The sequence below is a fragment of the Pan paniscus genome, chromosome 19 (genome assembly GCF_029289425.2).
Source record: "Pan paniscus chromosome 19, NHGRI_mPanPan1-v2.0_pri, whole genome shotgun sequence".
Taxonomy (NCBI): domain Eukaryota; kingdom Metazoa; phylum Chordata; class Mammalia; order Primates; family Hominidae; genus Pan; species Pan paniscus.
In genome coordinates this window covers 22,925,033-22,951,739 of record NC_073268.2, presented here as the reverse complement: position 1 = coordinate 22,951,739, position 26,707 = coordinate 22,925,033, and the positions used below count along the sequence as shown (strand labels likewise).

Genomic DNA, 26,707 nt, shown 5'->3' with positions numbered 1-26,707 from the left:
TTCCTGACCTCGTGATCCACCTGTTTCGGCCTCCCAAGGTGCTGGGGTTACAGGCGTGAGCCACCGCGCCCGGCCACTAACTACATCTTTAGGCAAGTAACATCTCTCTCAGCCTGAGTCTCCTCACCCATAAACCCTGTGATGATAATACTGACCTCATGGGGTTGTCAGAATTACATGGGAACATGAATTACAAGGGCCGAGTACATAGAGTAGGTGCTCAATGAATGTTAGTTATCAAGTGTATCAATGCACAAATGGAGAAAGCAGAGCCATCCCCACACTTTGGGGCATATGTACCCCAGAACATTCATCCCTTTGTTCATTTGTTCAACAAGTCATTACTGAGCATTTGCTATTTGCCAGGCACTGTGCCCGGGGTCCGGCAGGAAGAAGAATGGTTCCTCCCTCAGAACGAATTCTCTCCTCCATCTTTTTTTTTTTTGAGATGGAATCTCGCTTTGTCACCCAGGCTGGAGTGCAACGGGAGCAATCTAGGCTCACTGTAACCTCTGCCTCCTGGGTTCAAGCGATTCTCCTGCCTCAGCCTCCCGAGTAGCTGGGATTACAGGCACCTGTCACCACAACTGGCTGCTTTTTTTTTTTTCTTCTGTATTTTAGTAGAGATGGGGTTTCACCATGTTGGCCAGGCTGGTCTCTAACTCCTGACCTCAAGTGATCCACCCACCTTGGCCTCCCAAAGTGCTGGGATTACAGGCGTGAGCCACCACGCCCAGCCTCTCCTCCATCTCTTGCAGGACTCATGGAACCAGAAGGCCTGAAGGGAATCCTCAAATCTGGTCTGTCAGTGTCCTCCCTCCAAGGGTCCTCACTTGCTGCTCCCCGGCCCACCTCCTTGAAACATGGGAAAGACAGGCCCCCACGGCCCCTCCCTGGATGCTATACCACAGCAGTTCTGCTGGCATCCAACCGAAACCCCAGATTGCCTAACAGGAGGTAGACCTTCCCTGGGAGGCCAGAATGAGGTTCCTCCTCTACCTAGTGGTAAGATGTAGTAGAAAGGGGTAGGCTGTAGTAGAAAGTCATAGACCTTGGGGTCAGCCAGGCCTGGATTCATGTCCCAGCTTTGCTACTTACCAGCTGTGTGGTCTTAGGCAAGTCACTTAACCTCTCTAAGGCTCACTTTCCTCATCTGAAAATCGGGGATTATAATAGCGCCTCTAGGCCAGGCGCGGTGGCTCACACCTGTAATCCCAGCATGTTGGGAGGTTGAGGTGGGTGGATCACTTGAGCCCAGGAGTTCCAGACCAGCTTGGGCAACATGGTGAAACCCTGTATCTGCCAAAAATATAAAAAAATTAGCCAGGCGTGGTAGCACATGCCTGTAATCCCAGCTACTAGGGAAGCTGAGGCACAAGAATCACTTGAACCCTGGAGGTGGAGGCTGCAGTGAGCCAAGATTGCGCCACTGCACTCCCGCCTGGGTGACAGAGTGAGACCTTGTCTAAAAAAACAAAACAAAACAAAAAAATCCCACCTCCACCCGTCTCACAGATGTATCATGAAAACTATTATTTAAGGGGATGGGCATGATCACATTCTGTAAACTCTCAGGTGCCTTAAGAGCTCAGCTCCAGACCAGGAGCTGATGAGATGGGCCCCTGGGACCTGGAGTGGAGGAAGGGCAGTCTTCTCTCTTGCAGAAGGATCCAGAACACAGGAGAGAGGCCTGGGGGGAAGGAAATGGAATCCCACTGGGCTACAGCTGGGCAGAAGGGGAAGGGGCAGAAGAATCTAGAGAGAGGAGAGGATGCGATGGTTAAAGGACCAAGAGTGCCTCTTCTGCAGCCAGGGTGGAAAATACAGACCACAGCCCCTTTGCCACTGATATTCCTCCCAGAAGGACTCTGAAAGCCCAGCCTCCAGCCCTCTCCCTGCCCAGCCCCCTCCCCAGACCTGCTTTCACTACTTTGTCTCACCGCTGAGTTGAACCTCAGGTGACAGATGTTACAGGAAATGAACAGCTTCTTCTTCAGAGGGGAGGGGACCCCAAACGTGTGGCTGATGACAGCTTTCTGGACCGGGTCCATCTGTGAAGGGAGTGGGAGGGCATAATAACTCTGGGGTTGGCTTGGGAAGCAGGGGTCGGGGGCAGCACAAAATGCCCAAAACTAAAGATGACTGAAGAGGGCCTTGGTCAGCTTCTAGGAAGAACTTTTCCATCCTGTGGATGTTGGAAAGAGAAACAGCTGGGCCAGGCGCGGTGGCTCACACCTGTAATCCCAGCACTTTGGGAGCCCGAGGCAGGCAGATCACCTCAGGTTGGGAGTTCAAGACCAGCCTGACCAACATGGAGAAACCCCGTCTCTACTAAAAAAAAATACAAAATTAGCCAGGTGTGATGGCGCATGCCTGTAATCTCAGCTACTTGGGAGGCTGGGGCAGGAGAATTGCTTGAACCAGGGAGATGGAGGTTGCGGTGAACCGAGAGCAGGCCATTACACTCCAGCCTGGGCAACAAGAGTGAAACTTCGTCTCAAAAAAAAAAAAAAAAAAAAGAAAAAGAAAAAGAAAAGGAAAGAAAGGAGAAGAAACAGCTGCCTGGGTGCAGTGGCTCACGCCTGTAATCCCAGCACTTTGGGAGGCCAAGATGGGTGAATCACCTGAGGTCAGGAGTTCGAGACCAGCCTGGCCAAGAGAAACTCCTTCTCTACTAAAAATACAAAAATTAGCCAGGCGTGGTGGCACGTGCCTGTAGTCTCAGCTACTCAGGAGGCTGAGGCAGGAGGCTTGAACCTGAGAGGCAGAGGTTGCAGTGAGCTGAGATTGCGCCACTGCACTCCAGCCTGGGCAACAGAGTGAGACTCTGTCTCAAAAAAAAAAAAAAAAAAAAGAGAAGAGAAAAGAAAAGAAAGGAAAAGAAAAGAAAAGAAAAATACACAGCCTCTCCCCGGCTGTCTTTATTTGTCAGCCTGGGCTTCTGCTTGGAAGCAGGGGAATGGCCAGAGTGCCCTGCATGTTTCTGGGACATAGAACCATGTCCTGGTGATCACCTTGGCATCTCTTGGTGCCCCTTAGGTCATTATTTTTGTTTTTTGTTTTTTTCTCCTTTGCAATAATTACAACTATTGGGACAGAGAGTTGGAAACAAGGAGAGGCAGGGAAGAGACAAAGAACCCGTCTGTTGGAATTTCCTCTCCCATCACCCAGGCTTCATGCATGGACCTGTGGGCTGGGGGAAGATAAGTCCTATCTCATCAGCTCTACCACTGTCACAGGGCCTGAGGCTGCTGACGACCTTTTTTTTTTTTTTTTTTTTTTTTTTTTTTAATAAGATGGAATACTGCTCTGTCGCCCAGGCTGGAGTGCAGTGGCATGATCTCAGCCCACTGCAACTTCCACCTCTCAGGTTCAAGTGATTCTCCTGCCTCAGCCTCCCGAGTAGCTGGGATTACAGGCGCCCACCACTACGTCTGGCTAATTTTTGTTATTTTTAGTAGAGACGGGGTTTCTCCATGTTGGCCAGGCTGGTCTCGAACTCCTGCCCTCAAAATGATCCGCCTGCCTTGGCCTCCCAATGTGCTGGAATTACAGGTGTGAGCCACCATGCCCAGCCATGACAACCTCTCTTGAGAGAGTGAGAGCCACAGCCAGGGGAGGTGGGGGGCCAGTAGGGGGCAGGGAGCAGCAAGTGGAGGCCTAAGGTTCCCCAAGGAGTAGGATCGTTTCTTTGGAATATTAATTTGGATTTCTTTTCTTTTCCTTATTATTTTTTTGAGATGGAGTCTCCCTCTTGTCGCCCAGGCTGGAGTGCAATGACGGAGCCAAAATCTTGCAACCTCTGCTTCCTGGGCTCAAGCGATTCTCCTGTCTCAGCCTCCCGAGTAGCTGGGACTACAGGTGCCCACCACCATGCTCGGCTAATTTTTGTATTTTTAGTAGAGATGGGGTTTCACCATCTCTGTTGGCCAGGCTAGTCTCAAACTCCTGACCTCAGATGATCAGCCCACCTCAGCCTCCCAAAGTGCTGGGATGACAGGCATGAGCCACTGCACCTAGCTTCTTTTCCTTATTTTAAATCATTTTTTTCTTCTATAGAATTAAGGCTTTATGTTCCCTTTTCTCAGGAAGTTGGGCCAAATGCAGCTGTCTAAACTTGTCAAGAACTTTCCAGGCTGGGCGTGGTGGCTCACACCTGTAATCCCAGCACTTTGGGAGGCCGAGGTGGGAGGATCCCTTGAGCTCCGGAGTTTGAGACCAGCCTGGGTAATATAGTGAGACCTCATCTCTGCTTATATAAAAATAAAATAAAATAAAAAAGGAACTTTCCAAACCTTCCTAAGAAAAGAAAACAGAGCTTAGAGAGAAGAACATGGGTGCAGAAACTTCCCTGAGAACAGAAAGTGGTTCAAATTTTCACAGCACCCAGGGCCAGCAAGGGGCTCAGGGGACAGGACCTCAGAGGAGAATGGCCTACAGGGGCCCCCTGCAATTAGAACCATGCCATTCAACAGTGAGCCTGTCAGCAAGCGACAGCAAGGACTCAAGACCAGAGGACCACCCCCCAAATGCCTCAGACTCCTTAGGACCTCTGTCTAACTCTGGAGGGTGGGAGGGAAGGGATTCCTAAGTGTGACTGAGGTGGAGTTTGCCACCATCTGTTCAGGATGGGGCATGCCACACCCATGATTTCACTTGAGTTTTCAAAATTTAAAAAAACAGAGATGGTTGCTGATCCCTCATATAGTGAATTAAAATTCATATACTTGTTATGCACACATGTGTACAAGGAAATGTACAGACTAGGACACACACACAGCACAGAAGCTTCAGGCAGTTACAAATGCTCAGACAAGCAGAACAATTCACACTCATGCATACAAAGGGCACATGACCACAGGTAAACTCACAATCACCCAAACCACACAAAAACACGCATGCTCAGAGGGCAGATACACGCCAAACACACAAAAGACCAAGGACACAATAAACCCTCAGATTGTGCAGGCACATAACTTAATTACATAAAATTACCCACGCACAAAGAGTTGTTTACAAACACACGTTGGACACCAACACACAAACTCACATCCACATATAACATACAAAACCTATAGAAACTACAACAAAAAGGCACAGGTTACACACACACACACACACACACACACACACACACACACACACACGTCATCCACAGGAGCGCCTACACAGAAGCTTAAGTGGAATGCACAGACTACAGGCCCTTGCAGGCCCAGCAGCTATGATGGTGGGGGTGGGGAAAGGGCTGACACCATCTTGTTCCCCAGCTTAAGAGAGAGCGGGTCCCTCTCTTAGGATCCCAAATAGGGGTCCCTATTTGGGGAGCACCTATCCCCTCTGGGGGATGTTGGAGGAAAAGCTCCTGGTTAGACCCAGCTGCTGAGAGCTGGACCCTCTGAACCCACCTTCTGTGCCCACCCACAAGCTTGTGTGCATGCCCCCACCCGCCAGCCCAGCCCATACCGTGCTGAAGTTGGGGAAGAGACTGAGCGGGGCAGCGCCATTGAAGTGGAAGGCGAGCAAGTGCTTGAAGTCCAGCGGGGGCTGCAGAGGCCGGGTGGGCAGGGGCAGGGAGGCCAGCAGGGGGCTGGGGGCGCCGGAGGCCGGGCCTGCTGCAGGAGGAAGAAGGGCAGGGTCTGAAATGGGCTCTGTCCTACCCCCGTGGCCAGAACAAGAGGCGGGTGGGCTTCTTGGGTGTGGAGCTGGGCAGAAACCTGTGTCTCTCTTCACAGAGTGGCACCAGCCAGACCCAGAGTGATTATAGCCCCCTTCTCTGAGCCCTTCCTCCCCACAGCTGGGGAAGCAGAGGCAGGGAGTCCACAGTTGGAGGCTCCCAGCCCAGAGGGATGACCCTCCTGCCCCTGCTGAGGCAGCATACTGAACCCCAGGGCAGCCCAGCCAAGAGAGGGACAGAGGGGTCTGGGCAGGCCCTGACACACACACCACCATGGAGACTGCATGATGTGCTGGGATTCCATTTTATTGCAAATTAAACTCAAACCCAGGGGTATTAGGAAAAGGCCAGCCCTCGCCCCTCTCACTCTCTAACTATCCTCCCTCCCTCCAGATCCCCAGGATTTCATGGCCAGGGCTGACAGGAGGGAATGGGAAACCCATGGGCTCTGAAGGGATGTGCTCCCCAGCTCTGATGAGGCCTAAACTGCTTCCCCCAGGAGGCAAATAAGCCAACATTCCTGGGTTGGGCCTCGACGCCAGTCCTTGGAGGCGGCAGGTACAGCACTGTGGTTTTGCAGTCTTTGGTCTTAAAGGTCTGAGGCAAGGGCAGGGGAGGGGTAGGAACTTGGAGAGCAACTGGACTTTGAGGAAGAAAATATCAGAAAAAAAAAAAAAAATCCAGCCCATCTGGGGCTTTTTTCCACCCTGTCATTGCAAAACCAAAAGTAGTCCTTTTAGATGTTTGTGTGGTAACACTATGAAAGATAGCATAGATTTATTTCACATTTGTAGGTTTTTATGTCTATATACACAGTTATACACAGAAAAGGCCTGAGGCTGCCTATTGGTAAGGAGGGAAGGAAGGGAACCACTATCTCTCTGGAACCATTGGCCCTTGAACCACCAGCTTGTGTACAGAGAGGACACTGTGCTGTGTGTCAGAAACAAGCATGGTCATCTACTCCCCAGTCATAGCTGAAGAGAAGAGACTGTCAGGAGTGGGGCTAAGAAACAGCCAAGGACCAGACGCAGTGGCTCATGCCTGTAATCCCAGCATTTTGGGAGGCCGAGGCAGGTGGATCACTTGAGGTCAGGAGTTCGAGACCAGCCTGGCCAACATGGTGAAACCCTGTCTCTACTAAAAATACATAAGTTAGCCAGGCATGGTGGCAGGCGCCTGTAATCCCAGCTACTCAGGAGGCTGAGGCAGGAGAATTGCTTGAACCCAGGAGGCAGAGGTTGCAGTGAGCCAAGATCACACCACTGCACTCCAGCCTGGGCGACAGAGCAAGACTCCATCTCAAAAAAAGAAAAAAAAAGAAAAGAAAAAGAAAGAAACAGCCAAGGACCAAGGACCAGTGTCCGTTCCCTCAGCCACTCAATTTCCAAGACCTAGTCTTCCTTCCCCAAGCCAAAAACTCCCATCTTTGGGGGGACCCAAACTTGCCCCGAGTCCAGAAGGGAAAAGGGTGAGCTACTCCTCATCTAACTGTGTAAAGGCCAGGAATGATTTAGGGTACCCCAGGTCCTAGCATCTCTGCCCACCCGCCCAGGCCCCTCTTGAGCCAGTCCCTTCCTCCACAGCCCACAGGGTGGGGGTTGGTGGGAAGCTCCAGAAGGGCGGGTGGATGGCCTCAGGCCCCTGGGAGGCTGCAGTCAGCAGATCATCTTGGGTGCAGCATGGTCAAGTCTAGGTTGGCCCTTACAGTGCCCAGGGCCCCAGGCTGGATGGGCCGAGGGAAGGAGGCCACCCTCAGGTGAGCTGCGACCCCAGGAAGCCCTCTCCCCACCCACTCTCTAAGAACTCCACAGCCAACCCGAAGTCAAACTCGTGCAGCGGGGGCCCATCCACTGCGATCTTCACCATGTGGCCCCCCCGGCCTTCCCCGGCCCCACTCTGCCCCCACCACCGCAGCTCCCGGCTGCGGCCGACCTTGTCCAGCAGGCCAGCGCCCGCGGGCAGCGCCAAAGCCAAGGCGGCTAGGGCGGCGAAGTCGGGGAAGAGCTCGTGCAGCTCCGAGTGCGCGCACGCCAGCTGGGTGCACAGGGCCCGCGGGCCGAGCCGCCCAAGGCTGAATACTACGCGCTTAAACAGCGCGAAGTCGCCCAGCGCCCGCTGGCGCACCACGGCAGGAGCAAAGCCGCGCAGCAGCACCCGCAGCGCCCCCTCGCCATGCGTGCCCAGCTCCTCCGGCGCCTGCGGGTAGCGTCGGGGGTCGAAGATCGCTGCGAAGGCGGCCACGGCGTCCAGCGAAGGCCCGGGGTAGGAGTCCTGTAGGCCCTTCCGCATGGAGTCCAGGAAGGATCCCCGGAGCCACTCCAAGCCCCGGACCGCAGCCTCGGAGTAACCGAGCAGCTCCACGCCGCGGTAGGTGCAGCGTCCGCTGCTGGCGTCAGGGTCCATGGATGCCAGTTCCTGCAGGAAGCCCTGGAGGCGGGCCCCACCTGAGCCGCGCTGAGCTTGGAGGGAGGCCGCAGCCGCCATCACCAGAGGCTGCAGCAAGGCCAAGTCCGGCTCTTCTGCCTGCAGGACAAGGGAGAGCTTCTGCACAGAGGGCAGGGCATCCAGCAGCAGGTGGGTGAAGGCCACGAAGGTGAACTGGCGCAGGGCCAGGGCCAGTGACCCCGCCACAGGTGAGGCAAGGGCTGCAGCCTCCAGGGTGGGCACCAGGCCAGGCCAGGCCTCGGCCACTGCTTCCACGACAGGCAGCAGGGAGGCCCAGGGCACTGGCCGAGGCCCTGCCAAGTCAATAGCTGCAAGGTCCAGTGCTGCCCGGAGCTCAGGGACCAAGTGGGAACTAGGGCCACCATGGAGGCGGAATAGGGCATCCAATATGCTCTCATATTGACCCAAGTAGGCCGGGGGCTCAGGATCTGTCCGGCCAGGGAGACAATGCAGCTCTGCCAGCAGTGGGCAAGTGGCCCGGAGCTGTGGGCCCACACTCCCCAGGCGCTCACTGGGGAGGCTTGAGCTGAGCCAGGCCAGCTTGGGTGCAGATACGCCGAAAGCCTGCAGGATGTCCAAGAGCTGGCCAGCAGTGGCCTCGCCCTCCTGTAGCTCCACACTGCCCAGGAAGGTGGTGGTGGGCTGGCCATCACAGGGGGACACTGAAGTGGCAAACAGGGCCAGGCTGTGTGACTCCGGCCAGTCTCTGGTCTCGTCCAACACCAACCCCACATATGGGGATGCCTTCAGGCGCTGGCAGGCCTCTGTGTGCAAGACACTGGCAATGGCCACCTGGGACAGCCAGGGAAAGAAAGGGAGGGAGGACTGAGTTAGGCTTGTCCTGAGAGGCGGAGGCAGGCAGTGCGGGGTGGTGGAAAGAGCCCAGGCCTTGAGGTTAGACAGACTTAGGGACTAATCCTGGCTTTGCCACTTACTGGCTGTGCTACCTTCGGCCAGTCACTTCACCTCTCCGAGCCTCAGTTTTCTCACCTCTACAGCTCCTGGCCTCTCTAAGAATATCCTCCCACCCCGGTCTCCCACCACACCCGGTCTAGTTTTCTCAGCTCTTATACCTGCTGTCAGCTAATACCAGCCCGAAATCTTCTCAAAGCTTGTTGTGAATTATAAACGTCAACTTTTGTTGTGGTAAAAGCACTTTATGAATCATAAAGAGCTCTAGGAAAGCTAGTTTTTTCACTGTGTTTTTCTATAGCATCATCCTAGTCTGCCCTATTCCTGGGGGTCTCCCTCCACTGTCCAGCTCAGTGATTAACTGATAGGCACACTCACTCCCAACTCCCAACCAGTCACCCTGGGTCCCAGCTGTGTGCTGTTTCTCTATTTGTCATCTCTGTAGGATGAGATCCAACTCCCCCACCTCCAACCCAGCCCATAGGACTTACACAGTTAGTACCTAGGACAGAGCTGCAATTTGCATGCTTCCAGAGGCCATGTGAGTGATATTGAGCTTGGAGAGGGCCAGGGATAAGCCAGAGGGAACACCCTGCTCTCCAACTCCAGCACTTCCTGCTCTGAGAGCATGGGGACCTTGCTTTTCAACACAAGTCACAAATCTAGATTTTTATATGTAATCTCCTGACAAATTCAAGTTTTTCAAAAACATTATGAAAACCAATTAAACAGGCTCGGCACAGAAAACAGCCCCAAAAGGAAACTAAGTCAAAAGTCATTTCCATTTCCATTCCAGCACTTTGGGGGGCCAAGGCAGGAGGATTGCTTGAGGCCAGGAGCCCAAGACCAGCCTGGGCAACATAATGAGACCCCATCTCTATGTTTAAAAAAAAACAAAAAACAGAGGCCAGGCGCGGTTGCTTACACCTATAATACCAGCACTTTGGAAGGCTGAGGTAGGCAGATCACCTGAGGTCAGGAGTTCGAAACTGGCCTGGCCAACATGGTGATACCCCGTCTCTACTAAAAATACAAAAATTAGCTGAGCGTGGTGGCACATGCCTATATTCCTAGCTAATAGGGAGGCTGAGGCAGGAGAATCACTTGAGCCAGGAAGGCAGAGGTTGCAGTGAGCTGAGATCACACCACTGCTCTCCAGCCTGGGTGACAGAGTGAGATTCCTCAGGAAAAAAAAAAAAAAATTAAATACATCTGTGGGTCAATCAAGCCTCCAGGCCACCAGTTTGCAACGTCTGATTTAGGCAGTGAGAAGAGTGCCCCTGTGCCCGCTAAGAGGCCTGGTCTGGCCTCTTCACTGTTGTATCCCTGCAGCTGGCCCAGCACCAGGGACATAGGCTCTCAGGGAAGGTTCTGAAGGGTGAAGATACGAATGAAATGCCCTAGCTGCTCCCCAAGGAGCTGGCATGCTGGGGCTGTTCCCAGGTGGCTCAGTGTTCTCCCTTCCCAAGCCCTTCCCCCATACTTCTGGCTGTCACCCACCTGCATGTCCCTCACCCTCCTGGGACTGTAGTAATCGCCATGCTCTGTGCCCAGCAGTGCCTGGCACAGGTTGAACCTCTGCAGCTCGAGCAGGGCAGAGCAGCGGTCATTGGGCACATCCTCCTTTGCCATGCAGTACACAGTAGTCAGCACAGCCACTTTGGCCGGGTCTAACTCCACCTTGACGCCCCTGGAGGCGGGGGTCGTAGCCAGACCTGGGCAGGCCCCTCCACCTTCAGCCTGGCCCTCAAAAGGGGGCTGGCCCTGGTTGACAGCCAGAGCCTGGCGGTGCGCTCCTGAGGTCACGTGGCGCAGCAGGGCGTGGCGCTGGAAGTTGTCTGTGCCCACAGTGAAGGCGTTTTCGGCTTTGCCATGCTTGTTCCGTACCAGGGCCTGGCGGCACTCGAGGCAGAACATCAGCTTCCGCTCATAGTCAAAGTCCAGCCAGGTAAACTCCTCTTTCCAGTGCTCGTTGAAGTAACGCTTACACTTCTTGTTGGAGTTGGAGGCCTCTCCCGCTGGTTTCTTCCCTGGGGGCACCATTCTTGCTCTCTCAGCAAGGAACCCCCAACCCCCACCTGAATGCTCTTGCCCCCCTGCCTCCCCCACACACAGAGAGGCACCTCCCTTGACAAGGAGAGTTGATGGGGAGGCAGGCTGGGGGCAGCCCGCCAGGCTAACAGGGCCCATCCATCTAAGCCTGGAGAGTTTATTCCTGCTCCGCCGGTGGGAGACTGGAGATGAAAGAGACAGGCAGAGGTGTTAGGGGTCTGTCATGGTAGGGGTGGTTTAGGGTGGAGTGGTAGGCTTCATGCTGCCCACAGAGTCCTCCCAGCTGAGGGGTGGAGGGGCTCACTGGGGCAGGGGCTCTGGGCAGTGGGTGGAGTCATGCAAAGGGCCCTAGAGCATTATCCAAAGCAGGGGAGGTATGGGGACCCCAGCCCCCTCCCAGGGTCTCTTTCCACCCAGGACAAGGCACTAATTCGCTTTGACTGATGAAGCATCTCAGAACTGGAAAGGCTGGCATCACCTAGGCAACTGTATTTTATAAAGGGGAAACTGAGTCTGGAGACAGGTAGTGGTTCTCAGGGCCCATGAGGAGTTCATAGTGAACCAGGACTAAAACTCAGAACTCTCAACTCCTAGCCCAAAAGATGACTGTGCCCTTCAGCCCACAGTCATCTATTTCATCAGAAGGAAATCAGGCCAGGCATGGTGGCTCACTCCTATAATCCCAGCACTTTGGGAGGTGGCTCACTTAAGCCCAGGAGTTCAAGACCAGCCTGGGCAACATGGCAAAACCCCATCTCTAAAAAAAAAAAAAAAAAAAAAAAATTAGCCAGGCATGGTGGTGCATGTCTATAGTCCCAGCTACTGGGGAGGTTGAGGCAGGATTGCTTGAGCCTGGGAGGCAAAGGTTGCAGTGAGCCATGATGGCGCCACTGCACTCCAGACTGGGTAATAGAGCTAGACCTTGTCTCAAAAAAAAAAAAAAAAAAAAAAAAAAAGACGGCCGGGTAGGGTGGCTCATGCCTGTAATCCCAGCACTTTGGGAGGCTGAGGCAGGCAGGTCACCTAAGGTCAGGAGTCCGAGACCAGCCTGACCAACATGGAGAAACCCCATCTCTACTAAAGGTAACAAAATTAGCTGGCGTGGTGGCACATGCCTGTAATCCCAGCTACTCGGGAGGCTGAGGCAGGAGAATCGCTTGAACCCGGGAGGCGGAGGTTGCAGTGAGCCGAGATCACGTTATTGCACTCCAACCTGGGCAACAAGAGCAAAACTCTGTCTCAAAAAAAAAAAAAAGAAAGAAAAGAAATCAGCAGAAAGCTGATTCTTTCCAAGCCACAGGAAGATTTGCTTTCTCTAAAGCTCCATTCCTTACACACACAGGTGAACACACACTCACACTCATACCCATCGGTACTGTGGTTCTGGGATGGGTAGCCCAGACCTGGGGCCTCAGACTGAAGGCAGCTAGCCAGTTGCCTCTACCTCCCTCACTCTGCCACATCCCCAGGCACGAGGCCAGGATGAGCAGTTCAGGACTGAAAAGCCATGTCCAGCCATTGGCCAAAACCTGCCAACTCTACCTTTTTTTTTTTTTTTTTGAGACAGAGGCTCACTCTGTGGCCCAGGCTGGAGTGCAGCGGCGCAATCTCGGCTCACTGCAAGCTCCGCCTCCCGGGTTCACACCATTCTCCTGCCTCAGCCTCCCAAGTAGCTGGGACTACAGGCACCCGCCATCACGCCCGGCTAATTTTTTGTATTTTTAGTGGAGACGGGGTTTCACCGTGTTAGCCACGATGGTCTCGATCTCCTGACCTTGTGATCCGTCCGCCTCGGCCTCCCAAAGTGTTGGGATTACAGGCGTGAGCCACCGCGCTCAGCCAATTTTTTATATTTTTAGTAGAGACGGGGTTTCACCGTGTTAGCCAGGATGGTCTCGATCTCCTGACCTTGTGATCCGCCCGTCTCGGCCTCCCAAAGTGCTGGGATTACAGGCATGCGCCACCGCGCCTGGCCTTAACTCTACCTTTTAATTATCTCTCCAACCTGTGTCCTCCTCTTCATGCCTAAATGTAACTACCATTTCTGGAATGTGAACTGAGGCCCTGTGCTAAGTGCTTTACAACGATCCAGGGTCAGACCCAGATGACTCTCTGTGGCTGAGATATTATCCTTTTGGAGAGGACAAAACTGAGGTCTGTGACTTTAACTGGCTTGCTCCAGGATTCATAAGCAATAAGTAGCTGAGGCTCAATCAGAGTGACCTCCTGACCCCAAAAGCTGTACTGAGACCCTGGTCTGTACCGTCTCTCTCCCTCCAGCTGCCTAGCCTTGGCCCAGTTCAGGCCCTCACGGTATCACCTGGATCACTGCAGCTGCCTCGGTCTCTGCATGGTCATTTCCCCCAGACTCATCCCTCACCCAACAGCCAGAGACAGCAAGCTCACACATAGATCCAACTGTGTCACTCCCTGGCTTCCACCTCTTTACTGATATCCCACTGCCTAAGTCTACACACCTAACCACAAGCCAGCAAGGCCCTCCCCAGCCTCTGAATACTTCTGTTAATAGAGCCTCCCGCCATTCCTGTCTGCCCAATCAATCCTGAAGGCTTGCATTCCCAGTAGACACCAAGCTGTTACTTTGTCCCTGCCTTCATCCTCTGAGCCTAGAATTCCCTCTCCCTCCTCTTTCCTTACTAATTCCCACTCATTGCCTGAGAGCAGCTCAGATATCCCTTCTGCCATGCTGATCCCCACAACCTGGGCTGGTAGCCATCCTCTAGTTCCCCACAGCTCCCTATGCATGAGTCTTCATGACACAATATGGTGAATACAGGGATTCTGTACATATCTCTGCACTGAGTTCCTAGAAGCCAAGACCATGTTTGTTCATTTTCATATCTCGTAAGTCCCTGTCTGGGGCTGGGCACACAGATACCTCTCAGTAAAAGTTGGTTGTTTAAAAGAATGAAAGGGCCAGGCATGGTGGCTCACACCTGTAATCTCAGCACTTTGGGAAGCTGAGGTAGGAGGATCTCTTGAGCCCAGGAGTTCCATACCAGCCTGGGCAACATAAGGAGACCCTGTCTTTACAAATAAAATGTTTTTAAACAATTAGCTGGGCATGGTGGTGTATGCCTGTAGTCCGAGCTACTCAGGAGGCTGAGTTGGGAAGATCACTTGAGCCCAGGAGTTCAAGGCTATAGTGAGCTATGATCATGCCACTGCACTCCAGCCTGGGCAAAATTGTGAGAACCTGTCTCAAAATAAATAAATAGATAAAATTTTAAACTAAAAATAAAAATATGAGAGGCCAAGGCAGGAGGATCACTTGAGCTCAGGAGTTCAAGACTAGCCTGGGCAACACAGCAATACCCAGTCTCCAAAAGATAAATAAATAACATTTAAAGATAAAATAAAAATAGAAAACAATGCCAACACATTAAAAAAGAAATGAATGGATTCATTTTGGCCACATGAAAGAACTCTTGTTTCTGAGACTATCAATTAGATGATTTTTTTTTTCCTTTTTTTTTTTTTTTAATTGAGACAGTTTCACTGTGTCACCCAGGCTAGAGTGCAGTGGTGCGATCTCAGCTCACTGCAACCTCCACCTCCCAGATTCAAGCGATTCTCCTGCCTCAGCCTCCCAAGTAACTGGGATTACAGGCACATGCCGCCATGCCCGGCTAATTTTTTTTTTTTTTTTTGAGACGGAGTTTCACTCTGTCACCCAGGCTGGAGTGCAGTGGCGTGATCTCGGCTCACTGCAAACCCCACCTCCCGGGTTCACGCCATTCTCCTGCCTCAGCCTCCCGAGTAGCTGGGACTACAGGTGCCCGCCACCATGCCCGGCTAATTTTTTGTATTTTTAGTAGAGGCAGGGTTTCACCATGTTAGCCAGGATGGTCTTGATCTCCTGACCTCGTGATCCGCCCGCTTCAGCCTCCCAAAGTGCTGGGATTACAGGTGTGAGCCACTGCGCCTGGCCCCGGCTAATTTTTTTGAATTTTTAGTAGAGACGGGGTTTCACCGTGTTGGCCAGGCTGGTCTCGAACTCCCGACCTCAGATGATCCGCCCATCTCAGCCTCCCAAAGTGCTGGGATTACAGGCGCCTGGCCCAATTAGACGATCTGAAGCTCTGAGACTGCAGTAACTGTCTTGTCCACTTGACATGTATACCAGTGCCCTGTGTGGAACCAGCACATAGTAGGTGGGTAAAACAAGGGCAGATGAGGAGAGTTCCAGGGCCGGCTGGTTTGGTGCAAGGAAAGGCTGACAGATGCAATCGTAACTTCTTGGCCCTCTTCCTTGGGACTTTTTTTTTTTCAAGACAGAGTCTCGCTCTGTTGCCCAGTCTGGAGTGTAGTGGTGCGATCTCGGCTCACTGCAACCTCCGCCTCCTGGGTTCAAGCGATTCTCCTGCCTCAGCCCCCTGAGTAGCTGGGATTACAGGCGCGCACCACCATGCCCAGCTAATTTTTTGTATTTTTAGTAGAGACAGGGTTTCACCGTGTTGGTCAGGCTGGTCTCGAACTCCTGACCTCGTGATCTGCCCACCTCAGCCTCCCAAAGTGCTGGGATTATAGGTGTGAGCCACCGCGCCTGGCCCTTGGGACTCTTGAGTGGCACTTGGTGATGCTCACCACACCCTCCTTGGAATCCTCTTTTCTCTTGGCTTCTAGGATCCCATGTTCCTTGGTTTTCCTTCCTCTGTCCATCACTCCTTGGCCTCTGGAGGTCATCTCCTCCTCCCCTTCCCAACTTCAAATTGTCTAACATTTCAGAACCATCTCTGCAGACCACTGGGAAATACACAAACCCAGCCTGGGCACCACACCACTCCATCCAGCTGCCTCCCCGGCCTGTTCCTAGACAGAACTGTTGATCTATCCTTACAAATATGCCATTCTTGGCTGGATGTGGTGGCTCACACCTGTAATCCTAGCATTTTTGGGAGGCTGAGGTGGGAGGACTGCTTGAGCCCATGAGTTTGAGACCAGCCTGGGCAACATAGGGAGAACCTGTCTTTACCAAAAAAAAAAAAAAAAAAAAAAATTAGCCGATCATGGTGGCATATGCCTGTAGTCCCAGCTACTCGGGAAGCTGAGGCAGGAGGATCACTTGAGCCCGAGTTTGAGACTGCAGTGAACTGTGATCACATCACTGTACTCCAGCCACCCTGGGTGACACAGTGAGACCCTGTCTCTAAAAACAAAAACAAAAGCAAATATGCCCCTCTCCCAATCATCCCTGTCTCAGGAAATGAAATCCATCCTTCTTCCTAGGTGCCCTGGCCAGAAACCTGCCCTTCAATCCCTGTTCTCTTCTACATCCAGAACCTGCTCCATCCATAGGTCTTGTTGATTCTTCCTCCAAAATCCACTTCTAACTTGTCCCTTCTCTCCACACCACTGCCTGGCGGCCTTGTCCAGGCCACCTTTATCTTTTGCCTGGACAAGTGCAGTTGCTTCCTGACTGCACACTGGGTTTCCATTCTTAACCTCTCTTAACCAGAGGGGGGCTTTTAAAAATATACCACTTTAGTGAGCCGAGATCATGCCACTGCACTCCAGCCTGGGAGACAGAGCAAGACTCCATCTCAAAAAAAAAAAAAAAAAACCCAAAATACTGCTTTAGACCCCTCCACAACCACCCACTCCTCTAAGGCCAGTGCCAGAATTCCTTTGAGGTCTGCCAAATGCCCAGGGTTACTGACCTCTCTGGTGGCCACTTGTGTCTCCCTTCCTTCCTAGTAACACCACCCTTCTCTCTGGGTTCCTCCAGAGTGCCAGGTTCCCATCCCCCGGGTCCTTTGCCCGTGCTGTCCCTTCTTCCAGAATGTTCCCAGCTGCCCTCCCAATGCTTTACCTGGCCTGTTTCATTTCCCCTTTGGCCTTAGCTTAACCATCCATTCCCAGGAAGTCCCTTCTTTTCTGTCATTGCTCCCTGTTTGTTCTCTCCATTGCATGCTCCACAGATTACAAATCTCTGCTTCTATCTGTGTAGTTCTCTTGCTTCATCCTCTCTCCACCCCCCTTCTCATGCACGTTCCCTGAGGGCAGGAAAGGTAACTAACTTCTTCATGTCTGAATCCCAGAGATGGGTACAGTGCCTGACACCCAGCAAGTGCACCACACAGTTGGGCAGTGAATAAGAGCAGGTGCCCAGGCAGAGAGGGCAGTGGAGCCGGCCCTTGGGCACCTGTTAGGTGATTAAAACAGCTGCCTTTGACATCCTTTCCTCCCAAGATCCTGTGATTCTATGACCTTGCCCAGCCCACTACGCACAGGATCTCAGAATGGGGACAGAGGGGTGCAAAAGCAAGGTGATGCCCTTCTGGAATTTTGTCAGATCCTTTCCATGTACATCGAAGCTGCCTATCCTGCCCATTCTGCAGAACAAAAGGCAGGTAGGTAGAGCCCAGGAAGGTGGAGATTCTAAAATGGCTCTGTCCAACACAGCAGCCACTGGCCACTGCAGCTATTGTAAATGCAGCTGTTTAAATTACTTAGAATTAAATAAAACATTAGCATTCAGCTCACACTAGGCACTTTTCAAGTGCTTAGTAGCCAATGTGGCTAGTGGCTATTGCATTGGACAGCACATTTACATCATCCCAGAAAGTTCTATTGGACAGAGCTGCTATAAACAGGTCAAATTCCATTGACATTCTCCCCACCTCAACCTCAAGGAAACAGGCTGAGTGGAGTGAGGTGTAAACAAAACTCCATGGGTCCAGTTGTGACCAAGGCTGACCAGGAGGGCACACTTGCTGCAGACCCAGGTCTCCTCTCATTTCTCTCCACACCCTGACCAGCCGGATGGGAGCAGGAACAACTTGACAAGGACCCCAAGGCATGTAAGCCTCAAACAGTATTCATGTGGCCCCAGAATGTGGGTCCCGAGCCTCCTCCCCGGGCTCCTGGGGGCCCCTTGCTTTGGGACCTCACTAAGAGAAGTCCAGCACTCAGCAGACAGGGCCGGGCGCTCCCTGCTCTGACAGCCCTGGTGAGAAGGGGCTCCCCTGCACCTCTACTCACGCATCCTCCCGGGGGCTGGGACGGGGAGGGCTGAGGAACTTCCTCTGGGGGGCGCGCGGTGACAGAGCCCTCGGTGGGTCCCGCAGAGGCACTGAGCCTCCGCCCGCCCGTCCCGCCCGCTCCGGGAGGGGGCGTCCAGCCCGGCCTGGCGCCCCCGCCCCGTCCGCTCGCACTCACGGAGACACAGGAGCCACCATCTTGGGCGGTGGACGCTCTGGCCGCGGTCTCCTTGGGCTCCACGGAGCGACAGCAGCCACTAGCGGCAACGGGGGCGAAGAGGCCCCAGCAGCCAGCGCCGGCCAGGGTCCCGGGCAGGGCGGGCGGCGCCCCCGGGGCTCACCTGGCCGCGCCCACCTGCGGCGCCTCCCGCCCAGCGCGCTCAGCCCGGCCCCGGCCCCACCCCCCAGCCCCTGCCGCCCCACGCGCGGCAGCAGGAGCCAGAGGCTAGACCGCAGGCAGCGCGGTGCCGGGGTTCATTCGGTCCGCGCATGTATCCGGGGTTCCTCGAGGGGCTCACAGCCTAAGCCACAGACAGGTAGAGCGCGGTAGAGGCTGCAAAGTGTTCTGAGAGTTTGGAAGCAAGTGCTTTGGGATCACGAAGGAGCGGGCGACCAGCTGAAGGTCTGCAGGGCGGGTCAATTAGGGTTCGCAGCATTCTGGGTAAGTGAACTTTTACTAGGGGAAGGGCACTCCAGGCCGTGGGATGGCAGAGCAAGGATTCCTCTGGAAGTTGACAGGTCGCTGCAGGTTCATGAAGAATTGGGGTGGGTGGGGGCAGTGCCTGATGCTGGATGGCTCTAGGGGAATGCTGGGGATTTTGACCTTCCCACCTGGTGGGAAGCCTCCTCCGGAGGAGTTGGAACTGGGAAGCTCATTGTTTTAGCCTAGTGAGTTATTTGCAGTGGGGTTGACAGAGTGGGGAAGAGGGAGGGAGGTTGGCGTGACCTTTTTCTAAAACTCTGATACACAGCCGACCCTCATCCCGGTCTGCGTTACTCTGAGAGGTGAATTGAGGAGCTTCCCTGCAAGAGGAATGTGCAGACGTGGAGGTGTGGAGTCCAGAGGCCTGGGATGGAGCTCCAGTTATATTTAACTCTGAGGCCTTGGACTGGACACTTAGCTATGAGCCTGTTTCCTCATCTGTAAAGTGGGAATTACAACTTGGGGAGGAGGCTAGGGCAGGACAGAAATGGGTCTGAAGACCAAATGAGGTGCCAGGTGTGGAGGCCATTCAGAGAGGGGGCTGGCCTGCTGCTGTGGATCAAGGGAATGTCCAGACAATGACCCAGTCTCCCCTTCCAGACAGCACAAAGTCACCCAGAAATGCCTTCCAGTCCCCTCACAATTGGGTACGCTGCTCTTCTGCAAAAGGCCTAGGGTGCATGTTGATTTGAGGTCCCAGCCCCACCAGTGGCTGCTGGGAACTCCTCTGCCCCAGCATCCTCCATGCAGCACTGCTCTGTGCCACCCACCGTCTGCCTCTGACATTCACTGTGAACCCCAGCCCCAGAGCTGCTGGGATGGAGCGCGAATCACATGCACACACACGTGTGGCCGCCTGACTCCTGGCTACACTCAAATGAAGGGAGATGTCGCAGCCCCCACAGCTGCCCCCGAGTGGCACCACACAGCCCTCAGGTCTAGAATTCTGCACCCTGAAAGGGTCAGGTTGGGGGTAGGTCTTCTTGGATGGCATTTTGCTGCAGAACAGCCACCTTAAGTGTCTTGGAGCAGCCATGGCTCATTAGCTAACTGCCTCAAGAGGGTGGGGTGTGGTCAGAGGTATGAGCAAGCCAGACCAGTACAGAAGAAGAGGCTGCCCCCAAAGATCCAACCGAGGCTGGGGCAGGGCACAGAGCAGAAATCTTATGAAATAACATCACCCTGGCTGCCACCAAGGGAGAAGATCTGGGAAAACCACATCCTGCTATTTTGCCATAATGGGAAAAGACAGACAGACACACACAGAGACACACACACACACACACACACGAGCACAGAGACACACAACCTGAGGCCCATATCACCCATGGATAGTGGCAGGTTTAGACATCAAGGCACATACATACACACCTCCCCCCACACTTAGACCATGTATTCTATCTACACACGAGACGTGTATACATATGGAGGTGGTACTGATGCCAAGATACACAGATACCCATGCTGGCTGGGAGGCAAAGGCAGGCACACTGGCCACACAAGAGCATGCATGCATACACAGATGGGCACGAGCAACAAAGACATATTTGTGTATACATATACCCAGAGAGACAGATGCACATGAACGTGCAGACTCCTACAAATGCAGTTACAGACCATGGACAGCAATGGGCACACAGTGGCACACACCTTCACAAAGATAGATGCATGTACACAAAGAGCCATATGCAGATGCAGAGACCGGTGTGCACACACACTCCCCTTAAAAGTTAAATGCATCGGACTTAAAAGAGCATATCTCCAAACAGAGTCTCTCTCCCACTCTTTCCCCATCCCCCTACCCCCAAGTCACGGGGCAGACAATAGGGTCCTCCCAGAAGCACATGCCTGCACACAACACATCTCAAATAATGACACTGCCATTTCTATCATGGATAAAAACCCAAACTGCGAAGAATATGGGAGTCCAGGGGAGAGAGAGCCAAAGTGGAGAGTGAGAGGTTGAGCCAAGACCCACTGCGTGCCCACTCCCACCATGGCCAGGGGGTTCCTCCCCACATTCTCCAGAGCCCCCAAGCCACTTCTGGGTCATCTAGCACTCAGGATGTGCAGACTGCCCCCAAGCTGGAGGAAGACTCCAAAGCCCAATCACAACATAAACTCTGCCCCCAGTCGCACTGCCTCCAGGCCTTTGCCCCCAAGGAAAGGGTTCCCCCAAATAGCCTTTGATGGGTGATGGCTGTCTCCCTCAAAAAAGGCCAGGCAACCGTCTGTGTGGAGAAGTGAGCTGGGAGACCACAGATAAAGAGGGGGAGGGGAGCATTGATGTGGACCCCAGTGCAGTGGCTGAATCTCAGGGAGGAGGCACCCTGATTTCTGTCCCCCTCTGTCTGCTTCCCTCTCTTTCTGTGCTGCAGTAACAGCTCTCTCTTCACTCCCCTCGGACATCTCCCCCTCCCCTGGCCCCTCAGAGGCAGTTAAAGGTGAGGTCTGATACAAGGAACCTTTGACATGGGCTCCCTGGACAGGCATCTGCCCAGATGTCCAGCACCCCTGTTTCCTGCAGGGTGGACCTCCAGCTCCCCACCATTCCTGCCCTTCCTTTCACCTTTGTTCTCGGCCAGAGTGGGGGCTTCCCTGCCCAGCTCTGGACCTGGGAAAAGGGTTGAGAGTAACTGGCTACTGGTGTCTCTGAGAGACAACTTTTGGGGGCCAACTATAGCAGGAAAGGATTGGGCTGGGGAGAGGGGAGAGGACCACCCTCACCTAAGCCCTCTCCCCACTTCCCAGCCCAGGCGTCATCAGCACTCACCCAAGAGCATTCTCTGCCTTTGGAGGCACCACCGCGGAGTGCAGAACGAGGAGCAAATGAAACCCAGCCAGAGTGACAGAGGGAAGGGGGGGATGTGAGGGACAGGAGGGGAGGGCGCGAGGGAGGGACTCCTGGTTCTGCCTGGAAAGCAGCGTCGTTCCTGGGCCCTGTCTCTCTTTGCCAGGAAGGAGCTGCCCATTCTCTGGTTTCCCCCATCCCAACCGCAGGTGGAAAGAACAGGGCATGTTCTTCCCCCAGGGGAGAAGTGTGGGGGCAAATGTGCAGACCAAGAACTGGGGGAGGATATCGGGGAGCATCCCTCACCCCCACTCACAGAGGATTCCCTTGCCTGGGGCCTCTTACACTGAAGTGAAGGGTTGGAAGGACTGACTTTGTCCACAGGGACCTCCAGGGAAGGAGGAGCTGCTGGTCCTGCTCTGCCTGCTGGATGGCTCTTGCCGCCCTCTTGCCTCAGGACTTGCTGCTGCAGGAGCCCGTTTTCCTGCCCAGCCTCACTCATCCTCTCCTCACCATCCCCTTATGTTTAACTGCTGTTGCTGAAGAGGAAACTGAGCCTCAGAGAGGTGTTGCCACTTTATCAAAGAGCACTGGCCATGCAGGGTTTGGGGAGCAGGGATCCAGGTGTCTTGCCACTGTTAGTCTAGCACCTGGACCCTTGGATCTGCTATCTGGGCGATGCCAGGAAGGAGAGGAGGGAGTTTATCTGATCCACTAGAACTTCTTTTTTTTTTTTTTTTGAAACAGTGTTTCGCTCTGTCACCCAAGCTGGAGTGCAGTGGCAAGATCTTGGCTCACTGCAACCTCTGCCTCCCGGGTTCAAGCAATTCTCCTGCCTCAGCCTCCAGAGTAGCTGGGATTACAGGTGCCTGCCACCACGCCCAGCTAATTTTTGTATTTTTAATAGAGAGGAGGTTTCACCATGCTGGCTAGGGTGATCTCGAACTCCTGACCTCAAATGATCCACCTGCCTTGGCCTCCCAAAGTGTTAGGATTACAGGCATGAGCCACAGCACCCAGCCTGATCCACTACAACACCTGACACCCCTCCCATGCCCACCCAAGATCCCCCAGCCCCATTCTTCTCCTCTCCATTCACTCCTTCCTCTCCCTCCTCTTCCTAAAAGCTGGCTGTTTACTGACCTGAGCACCTGGTGGCTGGGAGGGGGTGGAGTGGGGGAAGGAGGCAGCCAGCCCACAGCTGGATCCAGTCCTACATTCCAAGCCCAGGTCCCGATGCTAGCCCCCGACCCCCTCAGCATCCTGTCTCCACCAGACAATAACCTGTAATCTCTGGAGCAGCCAACATTCACAAAGAAGATCTGGGAGGGGTTGGCAGCAGCAGCTCCTGAAAACAGGTTTGTTAGGAAGGGGCTCTGTGGGGAGGAGTTGTTTGTGTGGGGAGAGGAAGGAAACTCAAGCCCAGAGCTAATTAACCCACCCAGAGACACAGACAGAATCTTTGTCTTCTTCCAGGGCAGGGATCTGAGCTAAGCCCCCTAATTCTCTACCCAGACAGCCTTGCTTTTCCTGGTGGTCCTGGGGGAGGGGGATGCCAATGGTCAGGGTCACACCTGGGGGAGGGGGATGTGATGACATTCAGGAAGAGCGTGGGGCACTTCTGTCACCTGCCACCAAGGGAGAATAGCAGCAGGAGGCAGAGGCAGGTCAGACTGCAAGAAGAACTTCTCAGTGGCCTTGGGGGAGCACAGTTTCTTTGCAGCATGCACCCAAAGGCCTCAGTATGTGTGTGGGAGGTGGTGACTGGGGAGAAAACGGCAACCCAGGGAGATACCGAAGGATGGGAGACAGGCTGGAGGGCTTCCGGGGCCTCCTGATGGGACTGAAATTAATCCATCTGCAGGGAGTGGGGGTGAGAAGCTCATCAAGCCAGTGACTCAGGCGTGACTTGAGCTCAAGGTCTTTGATCTCTGGGGCCCAGGATGCAGCCAGAGGCTTCTGCAGTCAAAGACTTGGAAAGGGGATGGAGGGACCGATTCAAACAGGAGCTAGGGGAGGTCTGAGGATGCAGAGTAGGGGAGCCTAGCTTTGGCCTGCCACTCTTACCACTACCCCTCTCCCGCTGGAAGGCACAGGGACATGTAGTGTAGCTGCAGCCTTCTTGGCCCTGAAATCCACTATAGTCTGACTCGATCTCTGCTAACCTGTCCCCCGTACTGTCTACCTTGCACTCCCTGACTAAGGTTCTTCAGGCCATTTCAGCAAGCCAGAGCTTAAGTCATTTCAGAAATGCCCTCCTCTCCCCTCTTGTGTCATGTTGCAATGGATGCCATGGGGCAGGCCCACTCTGAATTGGATGACTGGGTTCTTTCTACCAAGAGACAAGGGAGGGACTGGTTGACCTTAAGAAGCTAGTCTCCCCATCCCTAGCCAGATGGCTGGCATCTCCCCATTTTTCAGTTGAGCACACCAAGGGACAGGGCAGAGGAGTGGCCATAGGTCCCGAGCATTTGTGGAATCATCTGTTGGGACAGCCTGCCCTCTCTGGACCATACTCCTCCCCATTCTCAAACATGGCTCAGTTGCTCCTAATATATGCTGTTCTCCTCAGCAGGGCATCAGAGAGGAGTGTGAGATAGAATTTAGAGCCAGAAACCTGGGGCTGGGTGCAAGGGCTCACACCTGTAATTCCAGCACTTTGGGAGGCTGAGGTGGGAGGATTGCTTGGGGCCAAGAGTTTGAGACCAGCCTGGGCAACATAGCAAGACCTTGTGATATGGTTTGGCTGTGTCCCCATCCAAATCTCATCTTGAATTGTAGCTCCCATAATTCCCTCATGTTGTGGGAGGGCTCCAGTGGGAGATGACTATCATGGGGCAGTTTCCCCCATACAGTTCTCGTGGTACTGAAAAAGTCTCACGAGATCTGATGGGTTTATGAGGGGAAACCCCTTTCACTTGGCTGTCATTCTTTTGTCTGGCACCATGTGAGACGTGCCTTTCACCTTCCGTCATGACTGTGAGGCCTCCCCAGCCATGTGGAACTGTGAATCCATTAAACCTCTTTCTTTTGTAAACTGCCCAGTCTCTGGTATGTCTTTATCAGCAGCATGAAAATGGACTAATACACCCTATCTCTACAAAACTTTTTAAAAATAAAAAAAAAATTTAGCCAGGCATGATGGTACATGCCTGTAGTCACAGCTACTTAGAAGGCCGAGGGAGGAGGACTGCTTGAGCCCAGGAGGTAAAAGATGCAGTGAGCTATGATTGTGCCAGGTACTCCAGCCTGGGCAACAGAACAAGACATTGTCTCAATAAACAAAACAAAACAGAGTCAGAAACCTAGGACCCAAACCCAACTGTGTGGCCTTGGGTGTTACCTAATCTCCCTGAGCCCCACTCTCCCAGTTTATAAAGTGAGACTGAATGTCATCATCCGTGCCTAGGATGGCTGGGTGAGGAGGAAATGCCATGCTGCAGGTGCAAGTGCTTTGTTCAGCTCCTAAGCAGATCCTCTGTGTGGGGCTGGGGGTAGGTCATTGCTCCTTGCCCAGCTGTCCCCCGATGCCCTGTGCTGGCTCAACATCTGCATCAGAGGTTAGTGCGAGGGGACAGCAAACCTCTGTCTCTTTGCAGTTGTCAGAGAATCACTTAAAGTTATTTAAGGGTGTGTGTGTGTGTGTGTGTGTGTGTGTGTGTGTGTGTGATGGTCCATAGGGTCATGGAGTTCAGCCTTCTTCTGGGGAAGGTCCCTGTGCCACACCCCCATTGGGAGGAGAGGCAAGGGGGTGAAAGAAGGCTCAAGATGCATTCCTGAAGAATGAAAGAGGCCAGGCGCAGTGGCTCACGCCTATAATCCCAGCACTTTGGGAGGCCGAGGCAGGTGGATCACCTGAGGTCAGGAGTTTGAGACCAGCCTGGCCAATATGGTGAAACTCCGTCTCTACTAAAAATATAGTATTAGCCGGGCATGGTGGCAGGTGCCTGTAATCCCAGCTACTAGAGAGGCTGAGACAGGAGAATTGCTTGAACCTGGGAAGTGGAGGTTGCAATGAGTTGGGATCACACCACTGCACTCCAGCCTGGGCGACAGAGTGAGACTCTGTCTCAAAAAAAAGAAAAAAGAATGAAAGGGCCTCCTGGGTAGGAGACAGATGGGGGGTGGGCAGGGTAAGTCGGGGCAGTGCTTGGAGGAGGGAGACGAAGTGTGGGTTCCTGCTGCTTCCTCCTCCTGTGCCCCTCCAAGGTATTCCAGGGCTCACTCAGTGCTGGGAGTAAGAATTCCAGGAGCCAGATACTGCTGAGGAAGGAGGCCTCTGACTGAGATCTTGGTGAGGAGGCTGAGAGAGGGGAGAACCACCCCCCAGTCTCCCTCCCACAGATGGCCTCAGGGGATGTGAGCAGGAGAGGGTCCCTGCCTTACTGCCTGTGACCACCTGTCACTGTGGAAGCCTCCAGCCCTGCAGGCCCCTAATCAAAGCGACAGCTCCCACGGAAAAGTGCCCCTCCTGGCTGCCAGAGGCCCGAGACCTCGTGTCTCAATCTGGCATGGCGCTCCGGACACTGAGTGCCTAGGACCAATGCAGCGCATTCAAGGCTGCCCACACTTAGCCTCAGCCTCAGCCTCCCTGGAATGGCTGTGGCCCTCTGCATTTTCCCCAGGGAGCCTCCACCAGGGAGCTCCACCCTAAGGGCTCTCTGCTTTGTGGAGAGGGGCACACTGGCCTAGTCTCCACCTGGGCAGAGCTGGAAGAGGCATCCAGGGCGGCTGAGGGGCCCAACGTGCTCCCCCTCGCCCTGCCCCCCACCTCAGGGGCAGTTGCTGGCATCTTTTTTTATTTTTATTTTTTGAGATGGAGTCTCTATCGCCCAGGCTAGAGCGCAGTGGCGTGATCTCAGCTCACTGCAACGTCTGCCTCCCGGGTTCAAGTGATTCTCCTGCTTCAGCCTCCCGAGTAGCTGGGACTACAGGTACCCCACAACCACGCCTGGCTAATTTTTGTGTTTTTAGTAGAGATGGGGTTTCACCATGTTGGCCAGGCTGGTCTCGAATTCTTGACCTCAAGTGATCCACCCGCCTCAGCCTCCCAAAGTGTTGGGATGACAGGCATGAGCCACCACACCTGACCAAGTTGCTGGCATCTTCTTGCTGGGGGCCGC

At 53.8% G+C, this 26,707-nt stretch overlaps 2 protein-coding genes across 10 annotated transcripts in view; both read right to left on the bottom strand.

Moving 5' to 3' along the window:
- Window positions 1–26,707, bottom strand: part of ZNF385C (zinc finger protein 385C) — a 72,393-nt gene that overhangs the window by 6,227 nt on the left and 39,459 nt on the right. For 3 of the 9 annotated variants that reach the window (XM_034941865.4, XM_055100940.3, XM_055100941.2), the window contains 2 exons: window positions 5,464–5,612; window positions 1,941–2,051 (listed from right to left, as the gene is read on the bottom strand). In XM_034941865.4, coding sequence (XP_034797756.3) covers window positions 1,941–2,051; window positions 5,464–5,612 — 260 coding nt within the window. Of the gene's footprint in view, window positions 1–1,940; window positions 2,052–5,463; window positions 5,613–18,091; window positions 18,259–21,566; window positions 25,101–26,707 lie in introns of those variants that run through there. The other 6 variants (XM_034941863.3, XM_034941862.3, XM_034941867.4 and 3 more) reach the window with 4 other exon arrangements.
- Window positions 6,418–18,460, bottom strand: C19H17orf113 (chromosome 19 C17orf113 homolog). The gene is made up of 3 exons (XM_008966475.5): window positions 18,269–18,460; window positions 10,535–11,268; window positions 6,418–8,914 (listed from the first exon to the last, which is right to left on the bottom strand). The coding sequence occupies exons 2-3, from the start codon at window positions 11,222–11,224 to the stop codon at window positions 7,430–7,432; spliced, it is 2,175 nt and encodes a 724-aa protein (XP_008964723.1). The 5' UTR covers window positions 11,225–11,268; window positions 18,269–18,460; the 3' UTR covers window positions 6,418–7,429.